The sequence below is a fragment of the Amorphotheca resinae genome (assembly GCF_003019875.1).
Source record: "Amorphotheca resinae ATCC 22711 unplaced genomic scaffold M430scaffold_13, whole genome shotgun sequence".
NCBI lineage: Eukaryota > Fungi > Ascomycota > Leotiomycetes > Helotiales > Amorphothecaceae > Amorphotheca > Amorphotheca resinae.
In genome coordinates this window covers 933,867-955,595 of record NW_020194483.1, presented here as the reverse complement: position 1 = coordinate 955,595, position 21,729 = coordinate 933,867, and the positions used below count along the sequence as shown (strand labels likewise).

General features: G+C 50.1%; 11 protein-coding genes across 11 annotated transcripts; 7 read left to right on the top strand and 4 right to left on the bottom strand.

Moving 5' to 3' along the window:
• The first annotated feature begins 451 nt into the window (after positions 1–451).
• Positions 452–2,323, top strand: M430DRAFT_61906 (hypothetical protein). The gene is made up of 2 exons (XM_024868952.1): positions 452–1,101; positions 1,155–2,323. The coding sequence occupies exons 1-2, from the start codon at positions 543–545 to the stop codon at positions 2,096–2,098; spliced, it is 1,503 nt and encodes a 500-aa protein (XP_024717179.1). The 5' UTR covers positions 452–542; the 3' UTR covers positions 2,099–2,323.
• Positions 2,324–3,058: 735 nt separating this feature from the next.
• On the top strand, positions 3,059–7,319 carry M430DRAFT_23002 (hypothetical protein; the record flags this gene model as incomplete). The annotated part of the gene is made up of 2 exons (XM_024864812.1): positions 3,059–6,685; positions 6,738–7,319. The coding sequence occupies 2 exons, from the start codon at positions 3,059–3,061 to the stop codon at positions 7,317–7,319; spliced, it is 4,209 nt and encodes a 1,402-aa protein (XP_024717178.1).
• Positions 7,320–7,579: 260 nt separating this feature from the next.
• Positions 7,580–8,432, bottom strand: M430DRAFT_37524 (hypothetical protein). Its single transcript, XM_024867139.1, has one exon. The coding sequence runs from the start codon at positions 8,271–8,273 to the stop codon at positions 7,998–8,000; it is 276 nt and encodes a 91-aa protein (XP_024717177.1). The 5' UTR covers positions 8,274–8,432; the 3' UTR covers positions 7,580–7,997.
• Positions 8,433–8,588: 156 nt separating this feature from the next.
• On the top strand, positions 8,589–9,807 carry M430DRAFT_31462 (hypothetical protein; the record flags this gene model as incomplete). The annotated part of the gene is made up of 2 exons (XM_024866039.1): positions 8,589–8,724; positions 8,789–9,807. 2 exons carry the CDS (start codon positions 8,589–8,591, stop codon positions 9,805–9,807), a joined length of 1,155 nt encoding a protein of 384 aa, XP_024717176.1.
• A 72-nt stretch (positions 9,808–9,879) lies between these two features.
• On the bottom strand, positions 9,880–10,794 carry M430DRAFT_22999 (hypothetical protein; the record flags this gene model as incomplete). Its single annotated transcript, XM_024864810.1, has 3 exons — positions 9,880–10,230; positions 10,286–10,661; positions 10,712–10,794. 3 exons carry the CDS (start codon positions 10,792–10,794, stop codon positions 9,880–9,882), a joined length of 810 nt encoding a protein of 269 aa, XP_024717175.1.
• A 98-nt stretch (positions 10,795–10,892) lies between these two features.
• M430DRAFT_37522 (hypothetical protein) lies at positions 10,893–11,880 on the top strand. Its single transcript, XM_024867138.1, has one exon. It carries the CDS (start codon positions 11,051–11,053, stop codon positions 11,687–11,689), a length of 639 nt encoding a protein of 212 aa, XP_024717174.1. The 5' UTR covers positions 10,893–11,050; the 3' UTR covers positions 11,690–11,880.
• Positions 11,881–11,968: 88 nt separating this feature from the next.
• Positions 11,969–14,258, bottom strand: M430DRAFT_61901 (hypothetical protein). The gene is made up of 6 exons (XM_024868951.1): positions 14,136–14,258; positions 14,036–14,053; positions 13,805–13,964; positions 13,575–13,740; positions 12,327–13,515; positions 11,969–12,277 (listed from the first exon to the last, which is right to left on the bottom strand). The coding sequence occupies exons 1-6, from the start codon at positions 14,176–14,178 to the stop codon at positions 12,009–12,011; spliced, it is 1,845 nt and encodes a 614-aa protein (XP_024717173.1). The 5' UTR covers positions 14,179–14,258; the 3' UTR covers positions 11,969–12,008.
• Positions 14,259–14,521: 263 nt separating this feature from the next.
• M430DRAFT_147725 (hypothetical protein) lies at positions 14,522–17,679 on the bottom strand. The gene is made up of 6 exons (XM_024863083.1): positions 17,283–17,679; positions 16,994–17,088; positions 16,207–16,773; positions 15,894–16,155; positions 15,279–15,843; positions 14,522–15,230 (listed from the first exon to the last, which is right to left on the bottom strand). The coding sequence occupies exons 1-6, from the start codon at positions 17,367–17,369 to the stop codon at positions 14,812–14,814; spliced, it is 1,995 nt and encodes a 664-aa protein (XP_024717172.1). The 5' UTR covers positions 17,370–17,679; the 3' UTR covers positions 14,522–14,811.
• Positions 17,680–17,815: 136 nt separating this feature from the next.
• M430DRAFT_147722 (hypothetical protein) lies at positions 17,816–18,749 on the top strand (the record flags this gene model as incomplete). The annotated part of the gene is made up of 4 exons (XM_024863082.1): positions 17,816–18,323; positions 18,408–18,552; positions 18,604–18,662; positions 18,716–18,749. Exons 1-4 carry the CDS (start codon positions 18,217–18,219, stop codon positions 18,747–18,749), a joined length of 345 nt encoding a protein of 114 aa, XP_024717170.1. The 5' UTR covers positions 17,816–18,216.
• M430DRAFT_45686 (hypothetical protein) lies at positions 17,841–18,611 on the top strand (the record flags this gene model as incomplete). The annotated part of the gene is made up of 3 exons (XM_024867786.1): positions 17,841–18,323; positions 18,408–18,552; positions 18,604–18,611. A coding segment is annotated over one exon (307 nt), but the record flags the coding sequence as incomplete, so codon positions are not given.
• Positions 18,750–19,763: 1,014 nt separating the features above from the next.
• M430DRAFT_54138 (hypothetical protein) lies at positions 19,764–21,663 on the top strand (the record flags this gene model as incomplete). Its single annotated transcript, XM_024868444.1, has 3 exons — positions 19,764–19,880; positions 19,930–21,500; positions 21,555–21,663. The coding sequence occupies 3 exons, from the start codon at positions 19,764–19,766 to the stop codon at positions 21,661–21,663; spliced, it is 1,797 nt and encodes a 598-aa protein (XP_024717169.1).
• Positions 21,664–21,729: the final 66 nt, after the last annotated feature.

The following is a 21,729-nucleotide window of genomic DNA, read 5'->3' as shown; positions in this document are numbered from 1 at the left end:
CCCCCCCCCAAAAAAAACATTAAAAAACAATAATATATAAAGATGTAGAATGCTAATTTCAGATGACAACTTTCTTTCCGTAAATCAAATCAATTGGTACAGAATAGCAATTGCTATACTTACAGGTAGCAATTATTGTGTAAGGCACAGTCTCAAAAAGAATCGCATGGGAAAAGCGATGTTGAGCCTGGATTTAACATATATGTATTTGTATAGCTTCAAACATCATGACGAAGCAACGACCTTCTTATGATACACGGCGCAGCGACGTTCAGTTGAGTAGGCTGCTGCGACCATGAAAGAACCTGTCGCCGGGTGGTGACCTGCCTTTAGACTATAGGTACAGTATTCAATGAGTAGTTCCCGCCTGGTCGTGCGTACCTACTACCAACCCTGTGCTGGAAGAGCTCCTCGTTTAGTTAGAAGCATCGCTGAAGGGTCCATGTACGGAGTTTGCAAAACATTGATGCTACGCCATCGATGAAAGCAGTGAAAGCATCAAATCAATCGCAGAAACATGCGCTACGAGCCCATCAGCGGCAATGGCATCCATTTCTCTCCGCTCTTCTCGAAGAAATGAAGGGCTCGCGACCAGATCCTCCACGAGGAAGAATGTCGCGGTGCGCCCCGGGAGCGGCAACAACCACAGCAATGCCTACACGACGCAGCACCTGTCGAATATAGGCCGGAAGAAGCGACTGCGAGATTCTACAGACGGCGAGGAGCATTCGATCCGGGCCAAAAGGGCCAAGATCGCGGTTGAGATACTCCCACGGCCGAAGGCTCAGCCAAAAACACGGTCGCTCGTCGTCAGATCAAACGCGAGCTCGGATGATGCCCCCCAGCCTGCTGCACCGCTACCCCAAACCACGACTGCACCACAGACCGAGCCAGTTCCACCACCGCGGAAGCCAACCAAACACCACGATAAGGTCGTCAATGGCATCAAGCACGAGCTCGATCGCTTACAAGCAAATGCAGCAGACCTCAAGGATGAGAAACGGAAATTGCGCTCGCAGGAAGGCGCGCGGTTCAAGAGTGAACTGTCGGCTTACTTTCCTGAGTACGACGAGGTAATCGGGAATGAGCCTAAGGAGGAACGTAGGTTGCTCCCTCCTAGGAACAGATTGGATACGGGGCTGACTTTGCTTCAGATTTGCTGAACTACGAGACACCCATAATCCTCGTTGATAATGGCACCAAGACGAAACCACTACATCCCGCCGCGCGCAAGACGAACGGTCAAACACACGAATATCCCCTCAAAGAGTTCCCAGACTCCCTTTTTGACGACCTAAACGATGCGCAAAGAGTGGATTTCTCGTTCCTGGACCCTCATCCTAACGAAGGGGAGGCAGAGGATCCTCTCTCGGATGCTTACTTTGAACGAATACATCGGAAGCCAGTGCGGCAGGAGAAGACCATCCGGAATACCGACAGAGGCCGTGCTCAACATGAGCGAAATCAAGTGATAAGATTACTGGAGGGTCTACAAGGCCACGACTGGCTGAAGTTAATGGGAGTGAGTGGCGTAACGGACAGTAAGAGGAAAGATTTCGAGCCAGCACGCGCGTACTTTATCAAAGGTTGCGAGGTAATTCTTGAGAAGTTCCGCGCATGGAGAGAGCAGGAAAAGCGCCAGAAACTTGAGAAGGAACAGGCAATGGTAGAAGCGGAGGCTGAAGAAGTAGAAGAAGAAGAAGTGGGAACGGAGGAGGCGGCAGAGTATTTCAGCGACGGCGATCCTCCAGACTACAGCGATGTGGATGCTTCAGCAGCTAGACAGCTTCATGAAGAAGCCATAGCTCGGTCAGCTGCACATCTCGCCTCGAGACAGGAAAGACGAACGAAGGTTGAGCCGACTCGGCCAGCCCACAAGCTGGAAAAGGACTTCACATCCTTTTTTGCGAAACCGTATCTGAGGGAAGCAGCCCTTGGCAAGCATCGGCGGAGCGGGAGGAGTGTTGCGGCCTGGGGCCATCCTATCCCTGAGGTTCCGCAGAGTGATTTCAACCTACCAGAAGAGTTCAGAGACGAGGAGACGTTGAAGACGCATGCAAGGCGAAAGAGGAGAGACAGAAGGGTTGATAAAGATTAACATTTGAAAATATGGGTGGGTCGAAAATTCAAAGCCGAATCGAAAGTGCTTCATTTGGCTGGGCTTGGGTTCGGTTGTATCATTGGAGCTTCTGGTATTGGCAGAGCAATTCGAGCGAAGGCGTTCGGGTATGGGGTCAATTCTTCCCTGGATTGTGTACAATTATGTATGATAGAATCACAGCCTCTCTGAAGTGGGTTGATATTGTAACAGCGAAAGGAACACTGTAAAATCCAGTACCATCTTGAGTTCTGTGACGTGAATTTTATCGTCTCTATCCAGGTACTTTATGAAGGTATCCCGAGAAGCGCGCTTACCCATTCCACGTGACTCAATTCCAGAATAATCCTAGCGCGCAGGCCTCGATTGCAATTACAACTCCAAACCAAGGTGGGATAACGCGTCGATGAATAACGCTTGATACAATATTTAGAGTGCGATAATAGTAAAAATACATTGTGATGACAGTAGAAGAAAAGTCCTCTTGAAATTTCAGATTTTGAAGAACTTGCCGTCAAGTTAACTCACCTCCGCGCGCCGAAAAGCAGCCTTGCTACGTAACCCTGTGAATCACTTTCAACTCAGGCGCAAACCATACATTCGATCTACGATCCCACAAGAACAGCCTCATCACAAACAAGAGCATCTGTGTGCTCCCGAGAAAGATATTCTATCACAGTCGAACTGCCCAAACAAGAAGATCGAAGAACGGACGATCTACTCGAGAGCTTCGCGACTACACTTCGAACTACAAAGGACGACACCGCTTCACTCTTGTCTCCGAAGGAAGCTCACGCACGCACCTAAGTCAGGCCGCATATCTCTGGGGGAAAGGCAGGAGTGAGCTAGGTGCTCTGCAGAGCTCATGAAAGCTTCATCGCAGAGCATCGACGTGCTGGGGCTGGTGGACCTCGATTAAGTATCGGCCAGACGGTAGCATACCTGCGTTTTCGAGACGCCATGCCCGGCCTGCTGCTCGATATGGAGGCTCCAGTCGCTCCTCCTGCAAAGGCGCCAGAGTATGGATTCGTGGTATCACATCAGAAGGTCGAGTTGGAGGTCGATTTTACAACCCAAAGCCTGTTCGGCCGCACTGAGATCACCATCCTTCCCCAGCACAGGGATCTCCGGACCATCCAGATCGATGCCCGACAATGCGAGATATTGCCACGCTCGGTCATGGTCAATGGGATAGTCGCGCCGTATAGCTATGAGGACCCCTTGAAGGCTTTGGACATACCCAGCTATGTCCTGTGGACTGCGAATCAATATGCTATGCAGAAGGATAGGCTGAGGCCCCTTACGGAAGGAGACACCAGAGGAGACGGCGCCCTTTATATCACGATACCAAGGAGTGTTCATATAGAGGAGGTTGATCCATTCTCTGACAACGCTGCAAATGCAGTGACCAATCGAGCCATCGGTGCATCCGCTGCGCGCAACTCATCTATCGTCGTGAACGGAGGCCCCGACTCAATTTCAACTCCAGTAGGGCTGACGCCGAAGACAGCGGCGGAGCAGTCATCGAGATTCCAACCTCTGGTCATCTCGATATCCTTCTCCACCAAGTGTGTGAGGGATGGATTGCAGTTTGTGGGCATATCAGCAGGGGACGATAGATTCCCGCACGTCTACACGAGGCATTCTATGGATCCGGGGACCGCATCTAGCATCTTTCCCTGCATCGATGACCCGGCTATGAGATGTACGTGGGAGATATCTATCAAGTGCTCAAGGACATTGGGCGACGCACTCAAGCGACGTCCGGAGGCGCACAAGCACAAAGGGGCTCATCATGGAAAGAAAGGGCCTGTAAATGGAGCCACAAATGGGGTCAATGGGCTTGCTACTGCTGAAGAATATGAAGTCCCGCTTGCCGACGACGAAAAGCTTCTGGAAATGCTGGTTGTCTGCTCTGGAGAGATGACGAATGAGGTCGTGGATCTCGAGGATAGCTCGAAGAAGACCGTATCATTCTTTTGCAGTACTATTGTTGCTCCGCAGCACATTGGATTCGCCATCGGTCCTTTTGAGCAAGTTGACCTCACAGAGTTTCGCGACGAAGACGAAGACGAGAAACTTGGTCAAGCACAGCTTGTTCCCGTCTGGGGTTATTGCCTCCCTGGACGTGCGGAAGAAGTTCGACATACCTGCGAAGCTGTCGTTGGTGCGGTCGACTGGTTCCTACTCAGCTATGGAAGCTCCTTTCCTTTCCCTGAATCCAAGCTTGTCTTTATCGATGATCAGACCCAGGATGTTGAGCATACAGCGTCGCTCTCCCTCTGCAGCACACGGCTGCTTTACCCTGAGGATATCATAGATCCGGAGATGGAAGTCACTAGAACACTAGTCCATGCTATAGCTAGCCAGTGGATTGGGGTTGGTATAGTTCCAAATGAAAGTGCGGATAGATGGGTCACCATCGGACTGTCCCACTTCATGACGGGTCTTTTTATGAAAGACCTTTGCGGAAATAATGAATATGCATTCAGACAGAAGCAACTTCAAGACAAGCTTGTGGAGTTGGACATCAAGAGACCTTCTTTATCTGCTCTGGGAGAAGTCCTGACTATTGGCTCCTTCGAATACGAATTCATGGTGTTGAAGGCACCGCTTGTCTTGTTCATCCTTGATAAACGTATCATAAAGAACTCTGGATCTGCGGGCCTCACACGTGTCATTTCGAAAATCATTACCGGAGCAAATACCGGTGGAGCAGGAGACAGTGTGTTGTCATCCGAGTCATTTCGCAAGCAGTGCGAGAAAATTACAAAATATAGAGACACCGAGAGGTTCTGGAATCAATGGGTTCTTGGTGCCGGATGCCCCAGATTTTCAATCAGCCAGAAATTCAACAAGAAACGGCTTTGTGTGGAGATGAAGATAATCCAAAAGCAGGATACTCTCCCGACGCAGCAGGAGCTCACAAAGGGTGCATTTCTGAGGGAATTCAAGGAGGAGGTCAATGGTGTCTTTGCTGGAGATCTGCAATCAGTTTTCACCGGTCCTATGACCATCCGTATCCATGAAGCCGATGGTACTCCGTATGAACATATCGTGGAGATCCGAGAAGGATCTGGCCAGATTGAAATTCCTTATAATACCAAGTACAAACGCTTGAAGCGTACTCGGAGACAGAAAGAGCGAGCAAATGCTGGAACGGGTGTTGACCTCAGTGCCGAGACTGGCGAGGACGCTCTGATATATTGTTTGGGAGACATCCTCCAGTCGCCACAAGAAATGCAGGAATGGGGTTTGCAAGATTGGGACCAAGAGCAGCAGATGAGGATGGAGCAAGAGTCTTATGAATGGATCCGAATTGATGCCGACTTTGAATGGCTCGCAAAGATCGAATTCGTTAGCATGCCGCCTTACATGTATATCTCGCAACTTCAGCAAGATCGCGATGTGGTCGCCCAACAAGAATCGATGCTTTGGCTAAAGACTCAGACGCCGCATCCTCTTGCAGCCACCTTCCTCATCAGAACTGCCATGGATACGCGGTACTTCCACGGCATTCGTACGATGGCGGTGGAGTGTCTCAAGACCCATGCAAATCCTGCGTGCAATTGGATAGGCTTCAGACACCTGGAGAAAGCTTTCCAGGAGTCATTTTGCTACCCGGGCACCAGAATGCCTCGACCAAATGACTTTACGGATAAGCAGCAATACCTGTTGCTCAAGTCTATTCCTAAGGCTGTGGCTCAGATCCGGGGCCCAGATGGACGTTGTCCCAAGGAGGCGAGGGAGTTTCTTCTTGACCAGCTGCGGTTCAACGATAATACTGGGAATGAGTTTTCTGATAACTATAAAGTTGCTGGCCTCCTATCTGCACTTGCTGAATCTTTAATACCCGAGAAGACGAACAGCAATGAGATGCTCTTCGATGATGACGAAGAGAATGATGAGCCAGCTCGATTCCGAGACACTGTCATTGAGGAGCTTGACCGATATCGTCGTATGGACGATTGGAATCCTTCATATCATAACCTCTACACAGTCACTGTCTTGGACTGCAAGCATAAGCTTATGACAGCCGGAGTCATCCCTGTGGATCCGCTTGAATTTGCTCCATTTCTTCACGATGGTACATCGGATTATGTTCGTATCAAAGCATTCGAGGCACTGATGGATCTTGGTTTCATCACCAATGACCCTCTAGTTCGCTACCTGCTTACGGTCATGAGCACTGACATCTCTCCGTACGTTCGCAGTCATTTGTTCGAGGTGTTCTCTCTGGGCTTGGCCACGGTGGCTTTGGGTCACTCGTCTAACAAGCCGGCCGAGACTCAAGCTCCAGCTGATGGCGACACTCTGATCATTGAAGAAGAGGCATCCAATGAAGAGCGGAAAGCCCATATTGCGCGAACTACGAGTATTGAGGGTGCATTGGCAGCATTGAAGGAGGAATTGAAGGGGAACATGGCAATCAAGGAGGCGCTATGGAAGGCGATCAAGTCTACAAACATCACTCTATCCGAGCAGATTGATTTACTGGATATCTGCTGGATTCTCTATGATCCAGTTGACTCTTTAGTTCTCAAATTGAAATACCCACGATACTGGAAGGTTGAGAACCTTGGCAAGGTATGTTGTTATGCTATCTTTAATCTATTCTTCTTTGCTGACTTTTTCTTAGGGACTTCTAAAGTTCAGAAAGACCGAAAAAGTTAGGACCAAGATGCTTGTGAAGAAACAGCCCAAGCCTCCGCCACCCCCCGTTCCCTTGGAGAGACCAAATCCTCCGCCAGTTCGGATAGCTATCACGAGCACGCCCATGGGACCGCCCAAATTGCCCAGCAAACTGCCCCCTAAACCACCCTTCAAACAGACACTCAAGCGTCCGCATGCTCCTGATAGGATGCCAAGCTCGGCTTCTGATGGCCAACCGCCACGGAAGATCATCAAGCTGAAGGTCAACCCCTTCAAAGTGGAAGAGATTTACCGCTCTCCTCCTAATCCTGGTGCATATTACCGTGCAACGTCGTCTTCGACTCAAAGCTCGCCGGCGTCGCGGCCTTCTGCGCCAATGCCAAGGGTTTCAACGAGTCCAGCACCGTCTATTCACTCGGCATCGCCAGCATCAATGCCGCCTACAATAGCGTCCGGTTCCGCCACTGGGAAGATTCGCAAGCCTCTTCCTGATTCAGCACCTAACCCCCCTCAAATCACTAAGAAACCTATTGTTCTCAAGTTCAACCGGAAACCAAATGCGAATTAGAGCTCCCCATAATCTCCTTCTCCTGTTTTTGCGTGGTCTCATGGCATTTAGCGTGGCGTAGTTTGGAAGTAGTCGAAGGGAAATGACTGCATTGAATTGGGCACTCAGCAGCATTCGGTTGAGCATGTAGTTTACGTTTTTTCTGCTGCCTTCCTGGTATTTTGATGAGCAGGGAAAATTGCCGATTATAGCAGAGATAGCAGAGACTGAAAAAAGTTCTCTCGTCAACTGCCTTCTTGGGTGGACATAGACAGGGTGATTGCAGGCAGAGAATCAAGTTCTTCATTTGACCTCCTTTGTGTCTGCGTGATAGCGCGCTTCTTATGTATGACGGTGTACTTGTAAAGGATGGCGTCCTTGATTTTCGTACTGCGTTGTATAGATCTAAACCTGTCCATGCCATCCATTCCCCTTTCCTGACAAGTTCTTTTATCGCAGTAGCTTATACTGGCCACGAACGAGAAGGAAGTCTCGGTCTCAGCCGCAGTCACCAAACCAGGCCGATCATAGGGTTATTCTTGCCAGAGCTTCCCAGCGAGTATTTCCAGACAAGTTATACATCTATGACCAATGTATCAAGATATAACAAGGCCTGAGCTCATCCCGGGCTGGCTGGCTGGCTTGATATTGCTGCTCGTTCTGACACCCTCCCCCTAAAAAAAAGACAGTCTCCAATCCTCAGCCCCTAGAACTCCCACCCATCAAGCCCAACCTCTCCTCTCTAGTCCTCACCTGCGGCTTAGCCCTATCGCCCGGCAGAGGCCTCAACTCATCACTTGGATCGCGCGGGTGTTGGTTCTGGTTCTTCTGGGGCGTGGAGAGTTGTTGGGCTTGTGCTTGCGCTTCAAGAGCTGCTGCTTGTTCCTGTTGGAGCTCCTCGCGCGCCCGCGCGTCCTCGTAGATTGCTATGTCTTCGGTCGTGAGCGTTATGGCTGTTGGTGGCCGGCGGAGCATGGCTGCTGTGGGTTGCTTCTATTGATTGTGCGTATGGCGTGTTTTGTGCGGATAGGGGTGTGTAATTCGTAGACGTGCAGTTTAATGCGTCTTGAATGGTGAAATACCCTGTGTTATGCACTGATGGGAAATCAATCTCAAAGTTGAACCTTGCGACTGAAGAGTTAACATGGTAAGTTGCATCTGCTGGGGAGAAGGCTGTGAGGCACGCAAGGTACAAACGAGGCATCAACTTTTTTGTAAACGAGCTCAATTTTTGGGAGTGGTCTTGAATCGCTCTCGATATGCCAAAATCTCGCATCAGAGGAGCACATCATGTATAAATGGCATGTTAATTCCGCCATTGGCCGAGGGAGACCTTCAGCCAGTGACTTTTCACGAGTTGCGGATAGGATTGCTGCCTCATTGAGACACTTTTCCGTCTCGACATCGAGGACGGCCGAGGATGACGGTTCGTTCTCCCCTGTCCATTGAAATGCTATGGAAGTGCCCTGAAATACTAATCGTATGTATAGATGGACCCCGGATAACCCGCGCTCAAAGATCAGCGGATGCTGTCAAAGAAGTGGCCTCCTTGGCTCCTACACCACCAAAAGGCATCGACGCCCGCTCTCTGGCCGCCAAACCACCCCAACAAGGCTTCACGATCCGAAGAATTGACGGTGACTATGCACCGCGCAGTAGAGGCAGTAATGGCTACTCTGCACAAAGAGGTGGCGCTGCACGCGGCGCCGCACGCAGCGGAGCTTCAGGGGGAGCTCGAGGGGCAGCTCGAGGTGGAGCAGGAACGAGCGGACGGGGAGGAGCACGGGTTGCTACTCGGGGGAGGAGTGGTGGAAGCCGTTCCAAGCGCTCAGGAGGAGCAGCAGCACAAAATGCATCTTCAGCCGATGCGGAGGATGTAGAGCCTCCGTTCACCAAGATAGAAGAAGCATGGATCGAAGCCCATGAGGGAGGTTTCGAGCTCCCTTACAACCCGACTACGAGCCTGGAGTCTCTGAGGAGGCAAGGAGCTTCTGTTATGACACCATCGAACCCCATGGGAGCGGTGGAATCTCTCGCTCATAAGATGCAGGTGGCTACCCACATGGTATCGGCCCCTAATACGCATAGTGGAGTCCATCTAGAGAGGATGGCACGAGGCAGTGGCAGCTTTTTCGAAACCCCCGAGGCAAAGGCAGTTGCTCAGGCTTACTACGATCAGAAACGACAGGCCGATGCGGATAAGCGTGCCGATAGTGAAGGCAGGGAGAGGAAGAAGATCCCATCTCGACCGCTCAAGACGCTTGACACTCTCCCAGAAAATGTTCGCTCCGCCATCGCCAAAGCTTGGGTTGCTGGTCAATATGCTGGACCAAAACATGTCGAGACATCAAATATTCTGGGCCAGGTTGAGATGTATGCAAAACGTAACGAGACTTATCTCCCGGAGACCGCGAAAAAGTTCGAGGAGAAGCTAAGATCACTCCTACCGCCTCAGTATCAGAAGCCGGAACCAACCCCGGAACCAAAGAAGGTTCAGAAGCCGCTGTAAGGAGACGGCATGTGTCATATAGTATGTATGGGTATTAGGGATAATTGTACAAGATCTGTGATATACAAAACTTCATGCCTGTTCCATAGTTTTCCGTGCAGCCTCTACAGCTTTCTTGACGTTCGCTGTCCCCTTTTCTATAATCTTTTCCATCTCCTTATGTGCCTTCTTCAGATCATCTGGCCGTACCGCCTTCTTGAGCTCCATGCCTCTCAGCCGTTTCTGCATTGCCGCTCTAGCATTCTTGACTCCCAAGTTTGCTGTCTCACCCGCCTTGTTCGCCGCCGCTAATGCTAGATCCCTAGACTCTTTCGTAGGTGGAGGGATGGGGATATTCAGCTGCGATGGATTGGTCGCATCTGGTTGCGGTTGGAGGTTTAAATCCTTAGAGGCTTGTATCGCAGAAACAATAGGCTTAATATGCTACACATATATGTCAGCTCTGTCTGCAACTACTGGCTAGGATCTAACAACTCACCTCCTTCTCACCCACCAAGAGCATCACGCTCCTCCCCTTAGGCAAGACTTGAGCCAAATCCCCCAATCGTTCTGTAGCCTTACTATCTTTTGTCAAATGCACTCTGACATTCTCCAGGATCTCGGGATTGAATCGTCCACCAGTCCGGAGCTTCGATAGGTCATTCTTGAGCTTCTCGAGACTCTTTTCAATGCCAGCTTCTAGGGTCGAGAAATCGAAAGGGTCCTCGACCACCCCTGGCGCTTCGTCTGCCTCCTTCTCTCGTTCAGCCTTGCCCTTTTTCTTGAGCAAGGGCGGTGACTGTGAAAAACTTCTGCAGGGATTGATAGGTTGTAGAACTCGTTTCTGGTGGTGCAAGGAGGTGGTGGTTCCTATGCTAAGCAATGTGTTAATGCGGGCTCAATTGCATTGATCTCGCATACATACATCAATCGTCGTTCCAAGGCAACCGGGGCCCTGGAAAGTAGCTGTTTCAGCGCATTTGCGCGTACTGGCAATGATGGAGGCATGGCTTAGTTCGTAGGAGCCGTGGGCTTGTTTGTGAGCTGTTGTGAGCGAGAAGAAATTTGGCGACGAGGCGTCAAGTCCGCCTCGCCTTTCAGCCTTCTTCCATTGATACCTTGCAAGACAACATCGTCCTCTTCATCGAAGTTTGCTTAGCAACCTACAAGAGCCAGAACACAAACCGGCAAGACGCATATGTACCAAATATATAAGCAATAATTTCCAATCCTCGTGCCTTGCAGTACCGGATTCCCCCGTCCAATGCCTCCCCAAGCCTTCAGATTCCTCGACCTACCTCCAGAGATCAGGCAGAAGATATACACCCTTATCTGCACGTCCGACTCTCTCTGCGTCCCTCTCGACGAACCAGATGCTCACTCCTCCTACCCTTCTAACCTTCTCCTCACCAACTCTCAACTCTACCACGAGGTCCGACCCTTCTATTTTACCGTCAACGCCTTCTCAGTCACCGTCCGCCGGCAGAACGAGGACTGGGCCTACTTCCTCTCCCCCTCCTTTCTAGACAACAGAAGACAGGTCCGGAGTTTGGAAATAACGCTCCTCCGCTGGGGGTCGAAGAACTTCTTTCATGAGACGCTGATACCGGTGCTCGAAGACTGTATCCTTAATGGGAGACTGAGGTGTTTGGAGATCAGAGTCTCGGATAAATGGTTTCGCTCACAAATAGGCCAGAGAAATACCGGAAATTATCAGGGAGATACTTTGAGTACTTTGAAGAGGATTTTGCTGGATCCTTATTTAGAGAAGGCCGTTTTAAAGGCGGGGGTTATAAGTGATACAGAATCAAACGACTACGACGAGAAGCCCACGTTGACGGATGTCACATTGAAACTTCTCGAGCCCCACCTTAAAGAAGCTGGGGAGAGGAGATATTTCTAGTGAGCGGTATTTATAGATAGACGGATGCGACAAGTCCGTAAAGACTTGGGTTATCAGTCACTCACGTCACCTCATAAGTTTTTGACAATTTTATTCAATTAACAAACCATTCTTCCTGTTCTACAAGCGCGCGCTATGCCCGTAGGAAAAGTAGGAAGAAACCTTTGCATCAGAGAGCAACCAGATCAGAAACTCGCAAATGACTTTTAATGAACCCCGTTATGGAAAGGAGCCAGAAATCACATGGGCCAATCCATGTCATGAAATCGTGCATCAACACCCATTCTCCATATGTGCTGTCTGTGGCGGTAGATTCAATCTAGCGGGTCGACATGGCCTTGGTAACCACTCTCTTCAACGCAAGCTCCTTCTTCTTCAGGTCATCGGCAGTAGACTCCTCAATCTCGAGTTGAGCCATGGCATCGCTGAGAGCGGACTCAATCTTGTCCTTGGTACCACGCTTGATCTTGATGGACATCGTTGGGTCAGAGACAATCTCCTCGACTCTTGAGATGTAGGACTCGAGTTGTTGTCTAGCCTCGAACTTCTTGCTGAAAGCCTCGTCACTGTTCTTGAATTTCTCCGCATCTGAACGTATATTAGCATTTGAGTCATTAGTTTGCAGGATTAGACTGACCGTTGATCATGCTCTCAATTTCACTTGAGGAAAGCTTGCCAACAGAGTTGGAGATGGTGATGTTGGCACTGCGTCCTGAGGTCTTCTCAGTAGCAGTAACCTTGAGGATACCGTTGACGTCAACCTCGAAGACGACTTCAAGAACGGCGTCACCAGCCTTCATAGGAGGAATTGGTGCAAGAGTGAACTCTCCGAGGGAGGTGTTATCCTCGCAGTTCACACGCTCACCCTGGTAAACAGGGAATTGCACAGTCTGTTGGTTGTCGGCAACAGTGGTGAAGGTTCGCTTCTTGATCGTAGGGACGGTTTGACCACGAGGAACGACAGGAGCGAAGATGTTACCCTCCATAGCAACACCGAGGGAAAGAGGGACGACATCGAGAAGAAGGAGGTCGGCAGTGTCAGCAGAAGTGGCCTTTCCGGAAAGGATACCGGCCTGGACAGCGGCACCGTAGGCGACAGCCTCATCGGGGTTGATGCTCTTCTCAAGCTTCTTGCCATCAAAGAAATCGCTCAGGAGCTTCTGTATCCGTGGGATACGGGTAGATCCACCAACAAGCACAATCTCGTCGACCTTGCTCTTGTCGAGGTTAGCATCCTTCAAGACCTGTGCAACTGGCTCAAGGGTGCCGTTGAAAGCCTTGGAGTTAAGGTCCTCGAATCGGGCACGGGTAATCTGGGCGTTGAAGTCCTCTCCGTCGTAAAGGGAATCAATCTCAACAGTGGTTTGAGCACCGTTAGAAAGGGTTCTCTTAGCACGCTCGCAAGCAGTTCGGAGACGTCGGAGAGCACGGGGGTCGTTCGACAGGTCCTTCTTGGTCTTTCTGAAGAATTCCTTCTTGAAGTGCTCAAGCAAGTTGGTGTCGAAGTCCTGACCTCCCAAGTGGGTGTCACCGGCGGTAGCCTTGACAGTGAAAACACCACCCTGGATGTTAAGAAGGGAAACATCGAAAGTTCCACCACCAAGATCGTAGATCAACACATTGCGCTCCTTGTTGGTCTTTCCGGCACCAAGACCGTAGGCAATAGCGGCAGCAGTAGGCTCGTTGATGATACGGAGGACGTTAAGGCCGGCAATGGCACCAGCATCCTTTGTAGCTTGACGCTGGTTGTCGTTGAAGTAAGCCGGGACAGTGATGACAGCCTTAGAGACCTTCTTGCCCAACTTGACTTCGGCAACTTCCTTCATCTAGAGGGAAAATTTTGGATAAGCTAAAATTCTAGTAAGACATTCCGCATTGGACTTACCTTGGTCAAAACCATAGAGGAGATCTCTTGAGGCGAGAAGACCTTGGTCTCACCGAGATACTCAACCTCAACCATCGGGCTTCCATCTTGGTCGACGACCTTGAATGGCCAGGACTCGATATCCTTCTTGACGGTAGGGTCATCAAATCGTCGTCCGATCAGACGCCTGCAGACTCCAGTCAATATGAAATTCTTAAGACGTGAAGAAGTTAGGCAAGGAGGTAACTAACTTGATATCGAAGATAGTGTTTCGGGGGTTCATGGCAGCCTGGTTCTTGGCAGATTCACCAATCAAACGTTCCTTGTCGGTGAAGGACACGAACGAAGGGGTGGTGAAGCTACCCTGCTCGTTGGCAATGATTTCAACATTGGCTCCCTCATAGTTGGCAACTATATCAGTCAGTATACATCTCGGTATGCAGCTGACATCGTGTAGACAGCATGTGGTTGATGCAACGTACCGCAGGAGTATGTGGTGCCTGTTTGAGCAAAAATTAGCAATTGAAGATCTCGATAGCCGCGATCGCGGATGTGGGAATCAATCCAGCATAAACAACTTACCAAGATCGATACCGATCGCGCCTTCGTAGACCTCGTCAGCCATGATGGATATGGTTTCTGGATGTTGGATTGTAGATGGAGGAGGGAAGGTCAATGGCGGAGGGAAGAAATAATGTTCATTCAAAGTTTCGGCCTCGAACTTTTTCTCTCGGTGAGTGGGACATTTTTTTAGTAGGTCACCGCTAGCGGTTAGCGTCGATCGGCTAAGGTATCAGGTATCCAGTATTCGCCGCAAAGAGTGAGATCACGTGTCGGGTACCTCTTTGGGGGCTCCCTGTACCTGATGAGGATAACTAGAACCCCACGGGACGGGGCGCGTCTTAAATGTGAAGGCGTTGGATTCAGGATTGTATGCAAGAAACAGCAGCTGGAACAAGATAGGGTGTCTATGACTTAATACGTTAGGCACCACCCCTCGGGCAACAGTCAGCCACTACCTGTCATGGTTGTCGGCATGGCAAACAGCAAGTGAAGGGAGGCCGCTTATATTGGGATATCTACAGTAACAGGGCGGTAGACTCAGACACCTGACTATGCTAACTAGTGTACAACCCCATAGCCCTTCGCCATAAAGACCCAGATACTCCATCCCAACCACTGATTGCTGAATCCCACGAAAACGCCATCTGTGCACCCCCAAACAAGCGTGCAATCATATGTACCCATCCCTTCATCACTATCTCAAGAGATTTGCAAACACGGTGATCTTTTCTAGTTCTGCATCTAGTCCGTTGGCGGGCTTTGGTGCACCTTTAGGTAGAGCAGCGATTAATTCGATCTCGATTCGGTTGACACCGGGAAGAAGGCGAGCTTCAAATAGGGGGCGTCGTGGATCAGCAGAATGGCCCGGTATAGTTGGCATAGTGTGCAATCGCTGAGTTCCACTCGTGACAAACAACTTGTGTTGACGTTCGAGGAGGGAGGCGGCGATTGTTGGCTTGATTTGGAGGTAGTAGTGAGTCGAAGGGAGATGAATAGTAATAGACTGTTGGGTCATGGTCGGCGATGGTGGCACATCCATACGCAAGTGTTTTGAGATATTGAGGCCCGGATGGGTCGCGATGCTCAAATTTGTGATCATGGCGTCGGCAGCCGCTATAATAGTGAGCAAGAGCCGGTTCGTTCAGTGGGGATATCACTTACTTTTGCCAGGTGGTCTCCATTTAGAGTCGAGGCCCAAGTTGGCTGTGGGGTATTGAGTGTTGTGGTTGAAAGACTGCGCATATCCACTGGGTGTGGTTTGAGTGTGCAAATGCGGAAGACCAGGTGTCGACGGCGGTGGCATAGTACTCCCATTCAAACCTGGGGTTGCCACTGCCTGGCTCCCGGAGCGATGTCCTGGAGCAGTAGCAGGAGAGTTTCTTGCCACATCTTCGGTCTTAACAGGTGCAGCATTCGATGGTGTAGGAGACGCTGCGGAGCCTGATACACTTCTCGCCCTCTCAAGCTGATCGAGACTCGGGACTGGCGTTGCAGAGGCATGGGAACCCCCAAATGGATTTCTACGGCCTGTACCGTTCACCGGAATTGCGTTGTTACTCGAGCCGTTGGGCTGTGGCGCAGGAGAGTCTCGAGGACTGGCTTTCCCAGCAAACTTTAGAGTAATCCGAGGCGTAGGCTCGGGGTTAGACATCTTAAGCTTGATCTTTGGACCTGCCGACTCCGGCACGGCCTGCTTCGCTTCTTGTAATTCCTTGTAGAAAAAGGTCTAACACTATTAGCGACCTCCAAGCCTAGTTAGGGAGACAATCAACGCACCTGTAATTGTTTTGCTCGTTCTGAAATCTCACTGCCATCTTCATTGTAATGCCAAGCGTTGTTCCAGATATGGCTAAACTCCTCTTCGAACGCAGCCCAGGTCTTGAAGTCCGAGACACCTGAAGAGTCATTCTTTCCACGGGAGCCCTTGACGCGCTTCTGAATCTGCGCGAGAGAGACAGGATAGGAAATGGTTCTATAGTAGTCTTTCAAAGAACGTGGCGGAAGTTCAATAAAATCCCCGAAAGCCGGAATCTCATCCCTTGGTTCAGTCAGTAACCATCTATTGTCATAGGGTAGAATGCTTGCTAACTTTGGATCCTCTTGATAGTTTATTATGTCTTCCATAATCTTCTCCTGTGCCTGTTGGAAATTAAGGCCTGAATAGCCAACGCCTGCATATTGTAACTCTGTAGCTGGAGTCATACTATTTCTCAAAGCGTGGGCTTGGGGATTCTTTGGAGGGCGACCTCGACTTCTCTTTGCCGCTGAAGGTTGAGGTTCAGCTTCAACTTCAGGCTCTCGGTCTCTTTCAGCACCTTCATTGCTAGCTACTCCTTCAACAGGCAGCGGTGTAGGGGTTGTGACGAATCCCGGTGTTGTTATATAAACTGGGTTGTTCTTCGTCATAAAATTGCTCAAGACCTTTCTCATTCGCTCAGCATCCTCATATATCACCGAGCCTTTCTGATTGTATTCCTTGGCATTGGATATCATGCGCTTGAAGTCGCCTTCCAGAGAGGTGAGGGTTGGGAACTTGCGGTTTACCAATTTCTCCTCTATTGTATCCAGTGCGATTGGTAGCTTTGTGAATTTGTAATAGTCGGGAAGTTGTCGTTTGTTGGGAAGGGTTAAGAAGGCTGTCGCGATGTTTCTTCCACTATTTGAAATGATCAAATTAGTTACTATTCAAAGGGTGGGTTGCCAGGAAGATAGAGTTCTGGGAAAGGTATGATAATTTGCGCACGAGTAGGAGCATGCATATCGATAAGATCCTCGGACATGTAAGTGTCCCGCCTTGTGTTTAGGTTCTTACCGGCTGCGAGGCTGGGAGGAGAATGAAGGTGTCGCAAGAGATTTAAATGGGAAGGTCAACTCACGCTTTGTCTACAGTCTTCTTGACTGTGTCCAAAAATCTCAGGCCGTATTCAGTGGTGGTTTCCGGGGTCTCTTCAAAGGGAATGCTAGTGTCATCCTTAGACAAAGTGTCAGCCTTGCTACAAGCATCCTGATAAATTTCGCCGTCTCGAAGATTTGCAGATGCCAGGAACCTGGGGGCGCCTGGTCAAGCACATCGCTAGGTTCTGCCATCGCCAATCGACTGCCACAACGAAATGCTCATCAAAGCTCTTGCAAGCAACTCGGGGGAGAGTAACGACGAGGACTTACAGAGGGAAGCTTTCTCCTCTTCGCAGCACGATCATCCGCATCTGCAGCCCCTGTGCTTCCACCATTGACCTTGCGCTTCGGGTCCATCCTGTCGGTTGCAAGACGTGTGCAGGTCGCCGCGGCACTTCAGGAATAATCGAGGCGATGCGCAGCGTCTGCGAATTGTTGCGATGGCACAATGGCTCCTCGAGACGCGTCCGGCAGAGTGAATGTTGCGCGAGGGGGAGGTAGTTGACGATTAATTACCCCTGCAGAGGTTGGCGAACAGGTAACGCCAGCTTTGTCGCAGTAGACGTGCAGTAATGGCTTGTAGCAGCCTCGTGCAGTGGTTATTATCGCTCTTCCCAATAGACAATATGGGTGGACCTGGCCACTTCAAGAAATTCAGAGGCACAAGATCGCGCGCGCACACTTCTCCTGTGGCGCGAGATCCCCGAAGAGGTGATACTGGGAATTCCAGCGTGGCACGTGACCCCTACGCTAAGGACGAGGCTGCAAGTCGGCGGGCTCTTGCCGAAAAATAAACAAAGCCGAGCAACGCAAAAACACGGATAATAGAACAACTGCAGAGCATCGTTGGTCTGTTCCGCACAGAGAAAACCCTTCCCGCCGATCCAGCAACCTCCCCCGAATCCCGCGTCCCTCTGAGCGCCTGGTTTCTGCTGCTGCACCCGCTCCGCCGCTTCAGTCTTGCTCCTTCGCGGTCGGAGGCACCTGGAGCCAGCAACCCTTACACGTCCCGAAAACACCCCCGCACGTCATACACTTGCTTCTAATCAGCAAAAGCAACACATTGCAGAGGAGTTGTTTGTTGGTTAAAGAGGGAGCGGCCCGTGCAGATCCTCAGAGCTTCGCAAACGTTTAAGTCGCTCTCAGCCCCACTATTAGCTTCTCCAACCACCCTCCGAGAACCAACACCACACAAATCAAGACAATGGCAGATTTGGACTATAGCAGACGGAACAAGGTTCCCAGACCCCTCTCCGAATCGGAGAAGGCACGTTTGGAAGAGTTCATTGATTCGATCCATTATTCCGCCAGGTGAGAGAGAGCCAACCGCGTGCTTTAACCACGAGGACTAGCAGCACCTCTTCTCCATGTACAGAGGCTGATGCGTCTGAGTAGGTACTCTGACGATGAATTCGAATACCGACATGTCCAGCTTCCCAAGAATATGCTGAAGGCCATCCCGAAAGAATACCATGACCCATCGAAGGGCACGCTGAAGTTGCTGTGGGAAGAAGAATGGAGAGCGCTGGGCATTACTCAAGTACGCCGAGAATATATATTGCAAAAGAAGCCTAGACTAACTTCGCAACAGAGTCTTGGATGGGAGCATTATGAAGTGCATGAGCCAGAGCCACATATACTCCTCTTCAAGTAAGTGCAGTCAGCCCCTTGATATGTCCAATCACACGCTAACTGAGTTCTAGGAGACCTATCAACTATGTCCCCCCGGGCCAATAGACACATTCAAGGTTTTTGGTGTACTTGATTTGAATTTGGCGGTCCTCCTGATCCGGCGCAAGACATACAACCGGTGGCATAGGCTTTGATGATGTTACGTCTTATGTCTCTCCGATACATCCCACTTTGATGGCCATCGATGGCTTCTTCGATGTACTAGATTAGGATTAATGAGTCACTCTCTCCTTTCAGAGATTTCACAATCCTTTTCCTGTATCTTGTTAACAGCAAGTAAACAAGACTATGGTACATATCAAAGATTTCGCTCCGCTTCTTCCACCCTCTTGGGTCCCGCGATATCGCTGGTGGATTTCTTTTCCAAGACAACCTTCGAAGCCTGCTTCTGCTGGTAATACAAGAGCTTCAAGCAAGATTCTCTGCAATTGAGGGTTCTTGCGTTCCTTTGAACCGTAATATTGTGTCGAACATTAATCTCATAACTCTCGTACTGGCGGATGGGCGGATATTCCCGCTCCCACAGCTCTAGCTTTTTGAACAGGCGCAATAAGACCGAAACTCCTACTCGAGTTCGCGCAAACTCAAATCGGCGTAGGATCCAGAAATATGAGGCTTAAGTTGCACCGGGGTGGCAAGGCGAAGTGGCGCATTTCAATACTCTCGGGGGCGAGGCGAGGTTGAGTTGTAATCGAACCACAAAATACCAAATGGACACCTTTACTTCTACTAAATAGGAAATTTCACTAGGCAAATGAAACATGGCATGACATTCTTTGCAATCCACTCTCTGTGCACTCTTTCTACGTGGATGCAATTTCTTGTGATCTTTTCCTTCGCTTTCATTTATACCTTGGGAAATATCTCCAAGGAATCGGCATTCCCTTGTTCAGTTTCCGTGTATGCGACGAATTGAGACCTCGATAAGGCTACCATTCCTTTGTCCCATCCATCCGGCACCTCCACACATAAATATACTACTCACTTCTGCTGCAATCTATTCACCCGCTCAATCATTTAGATATTTGGACAGTAAAAGCCAGGCGTTTCGTGGCAACTATGAAGGCCGCGGCACGCGTCTTCTATCTTGCTGTCTTTGCTCTGCTGGGCACCTCTCATGCAGCAGAACCTAAGGGCGCGTCAAGATCACAAACTCCAGGTCCAGATGTTTGCGCGGTACGTCCTCCCTCCTCTTGTAAGGCACCTGTCTGACGTTTTCAATTAGATCTCTCCCAAAGCAATTGTCTCGGACGCCTGCGCCTCCTACTCTACTCTCGACGAGCTCAACGGAGAGCTCAGACCTTCCCTACTCGATATCACTAAGAACACAGATTTCTTTTCATACTACCGATTAAATCTATTTGGGAAGGAATGTCCATTTTGGGATGACGCGAATAGCATGTGTGGCAATATTGCCTGTGCAGTGAATACATTAGAAGACGAAAAGGACATCCCGCCGATATGGAGAGCAGGAGAGTTAGGGAAGCTGGAGGGTCCTAAAGCCGGGCATCCGGGGAAGAAACAGCAAGAAGAACGAGGGCGAGAAAAGCCATTACAGGGCATGTTGGGTGAGGACGTGGGAGAAAGTTGCGTGGTAGAGTACGACGACGAATGCGACGAACGGGACTATTGCGTGCCAGAGGACGAGAGCGCTACTAGCAAGGGAGACTATGTGAGCCTGGTGGACAACCCAGAACGATTTACGGGATATGCAGGTGAAGGGGCACAGCAGGTCTGGGATGCCATCTACCGCGAGAACTGCTTCTCAAAAACCTCATTCCCGAAATCCGCCTCGCTCGGAATTTCACATCTACCACATCAGGGACCTGCGGCAAATGCGCTGAAGTCGGTGCTGGAGGATAGGAAAAGGCAAGAAGCTCTTGAGGCACGTCAGAAGAGCTCCCCGAATACTCCGTTTGTTTCCGAGACTGGTTTCGAGAATGAAGATGAGTGCCTTGAGAAGCGTGTCTTCTATAGGATCATATCTGGCATGCACACCTCCATCAGTACACATATTTGCTGGGAGTACTTGAACCAGACCACTGGTGAATGGGGTCCAAACGTGCAGTGCTACAAAGACCGCCTGCACGGGTATCCCGATCGAGTATCCAATCTATACTTCAACTACGCTTTGGTCCTGCGCGCGGTGACGAAGCTGGGGCCATATTTGAAGGACTACACCTTTTGCTCTGGGGATCCCGTCCAAGACAGCATCACCAAGGCCAAAGTCCAAGCTTTGACTTCTCAAGCTGGAACTGTGCCTCCAATTTTCGACGAGAGTATCATGTTCGTTAACGGTGAAGGCCCGAGTCTGAAAGAGGACTTCCGCAATCGATTCCGAAACGTGAGCAGGATTATGGACTGCGTTGGCTGCGACAAGTGCCGGCTTTGGGGAAAAGTACAAACGGCCGGTTATGGCGCCGCTCTGAAAGTTCTCTTCGAATTCGACAATAACGAGGTCGATGTCCCGATGTTGAAGAGGACCGAGCTAGTCGCGCTTTTCAACACCCTCGCCCGGATCTCCGACTCTTTGACTGCTATCCATAAATTCAGGACCATAGTTGAATCGGAGGAGACTGAAGAAGAGAGCGTGGGCCACCACCATGTCATTCCCGGGAAGTCACAATCGGACGCGGTCTCTGATGATGAGTTCACGGAATTTGAGGAAGAAGAACGCAGGAGGCAGAAACAGTACACCGATCAAACGCCAGCCGACATGTTCTGGAGCGAGATGAGTCTCGTTTGGAAGGCTGTGAAATATATCGTCAAGAGTTGGTTCACGTTCCCTAAGCATGTGTAAGTTATACAGCCAGCCTCTCTATGACATTGAGCCCAAACTAATAGCCGCAGGTTCGAAATCTTCATCTTGGAATTGTCCCGCTTTTGGGAATACTATATCGGATTACCAGTCTCGCCTCGAAGATGGGAGATCAGACGGCCAAATCTGGACGAGCTCTAAATCCTGCTTCATATTGGTGACAATACTCGGGAATTGGATTTTTGCATCAGCGGTCGGAGTTGTGTT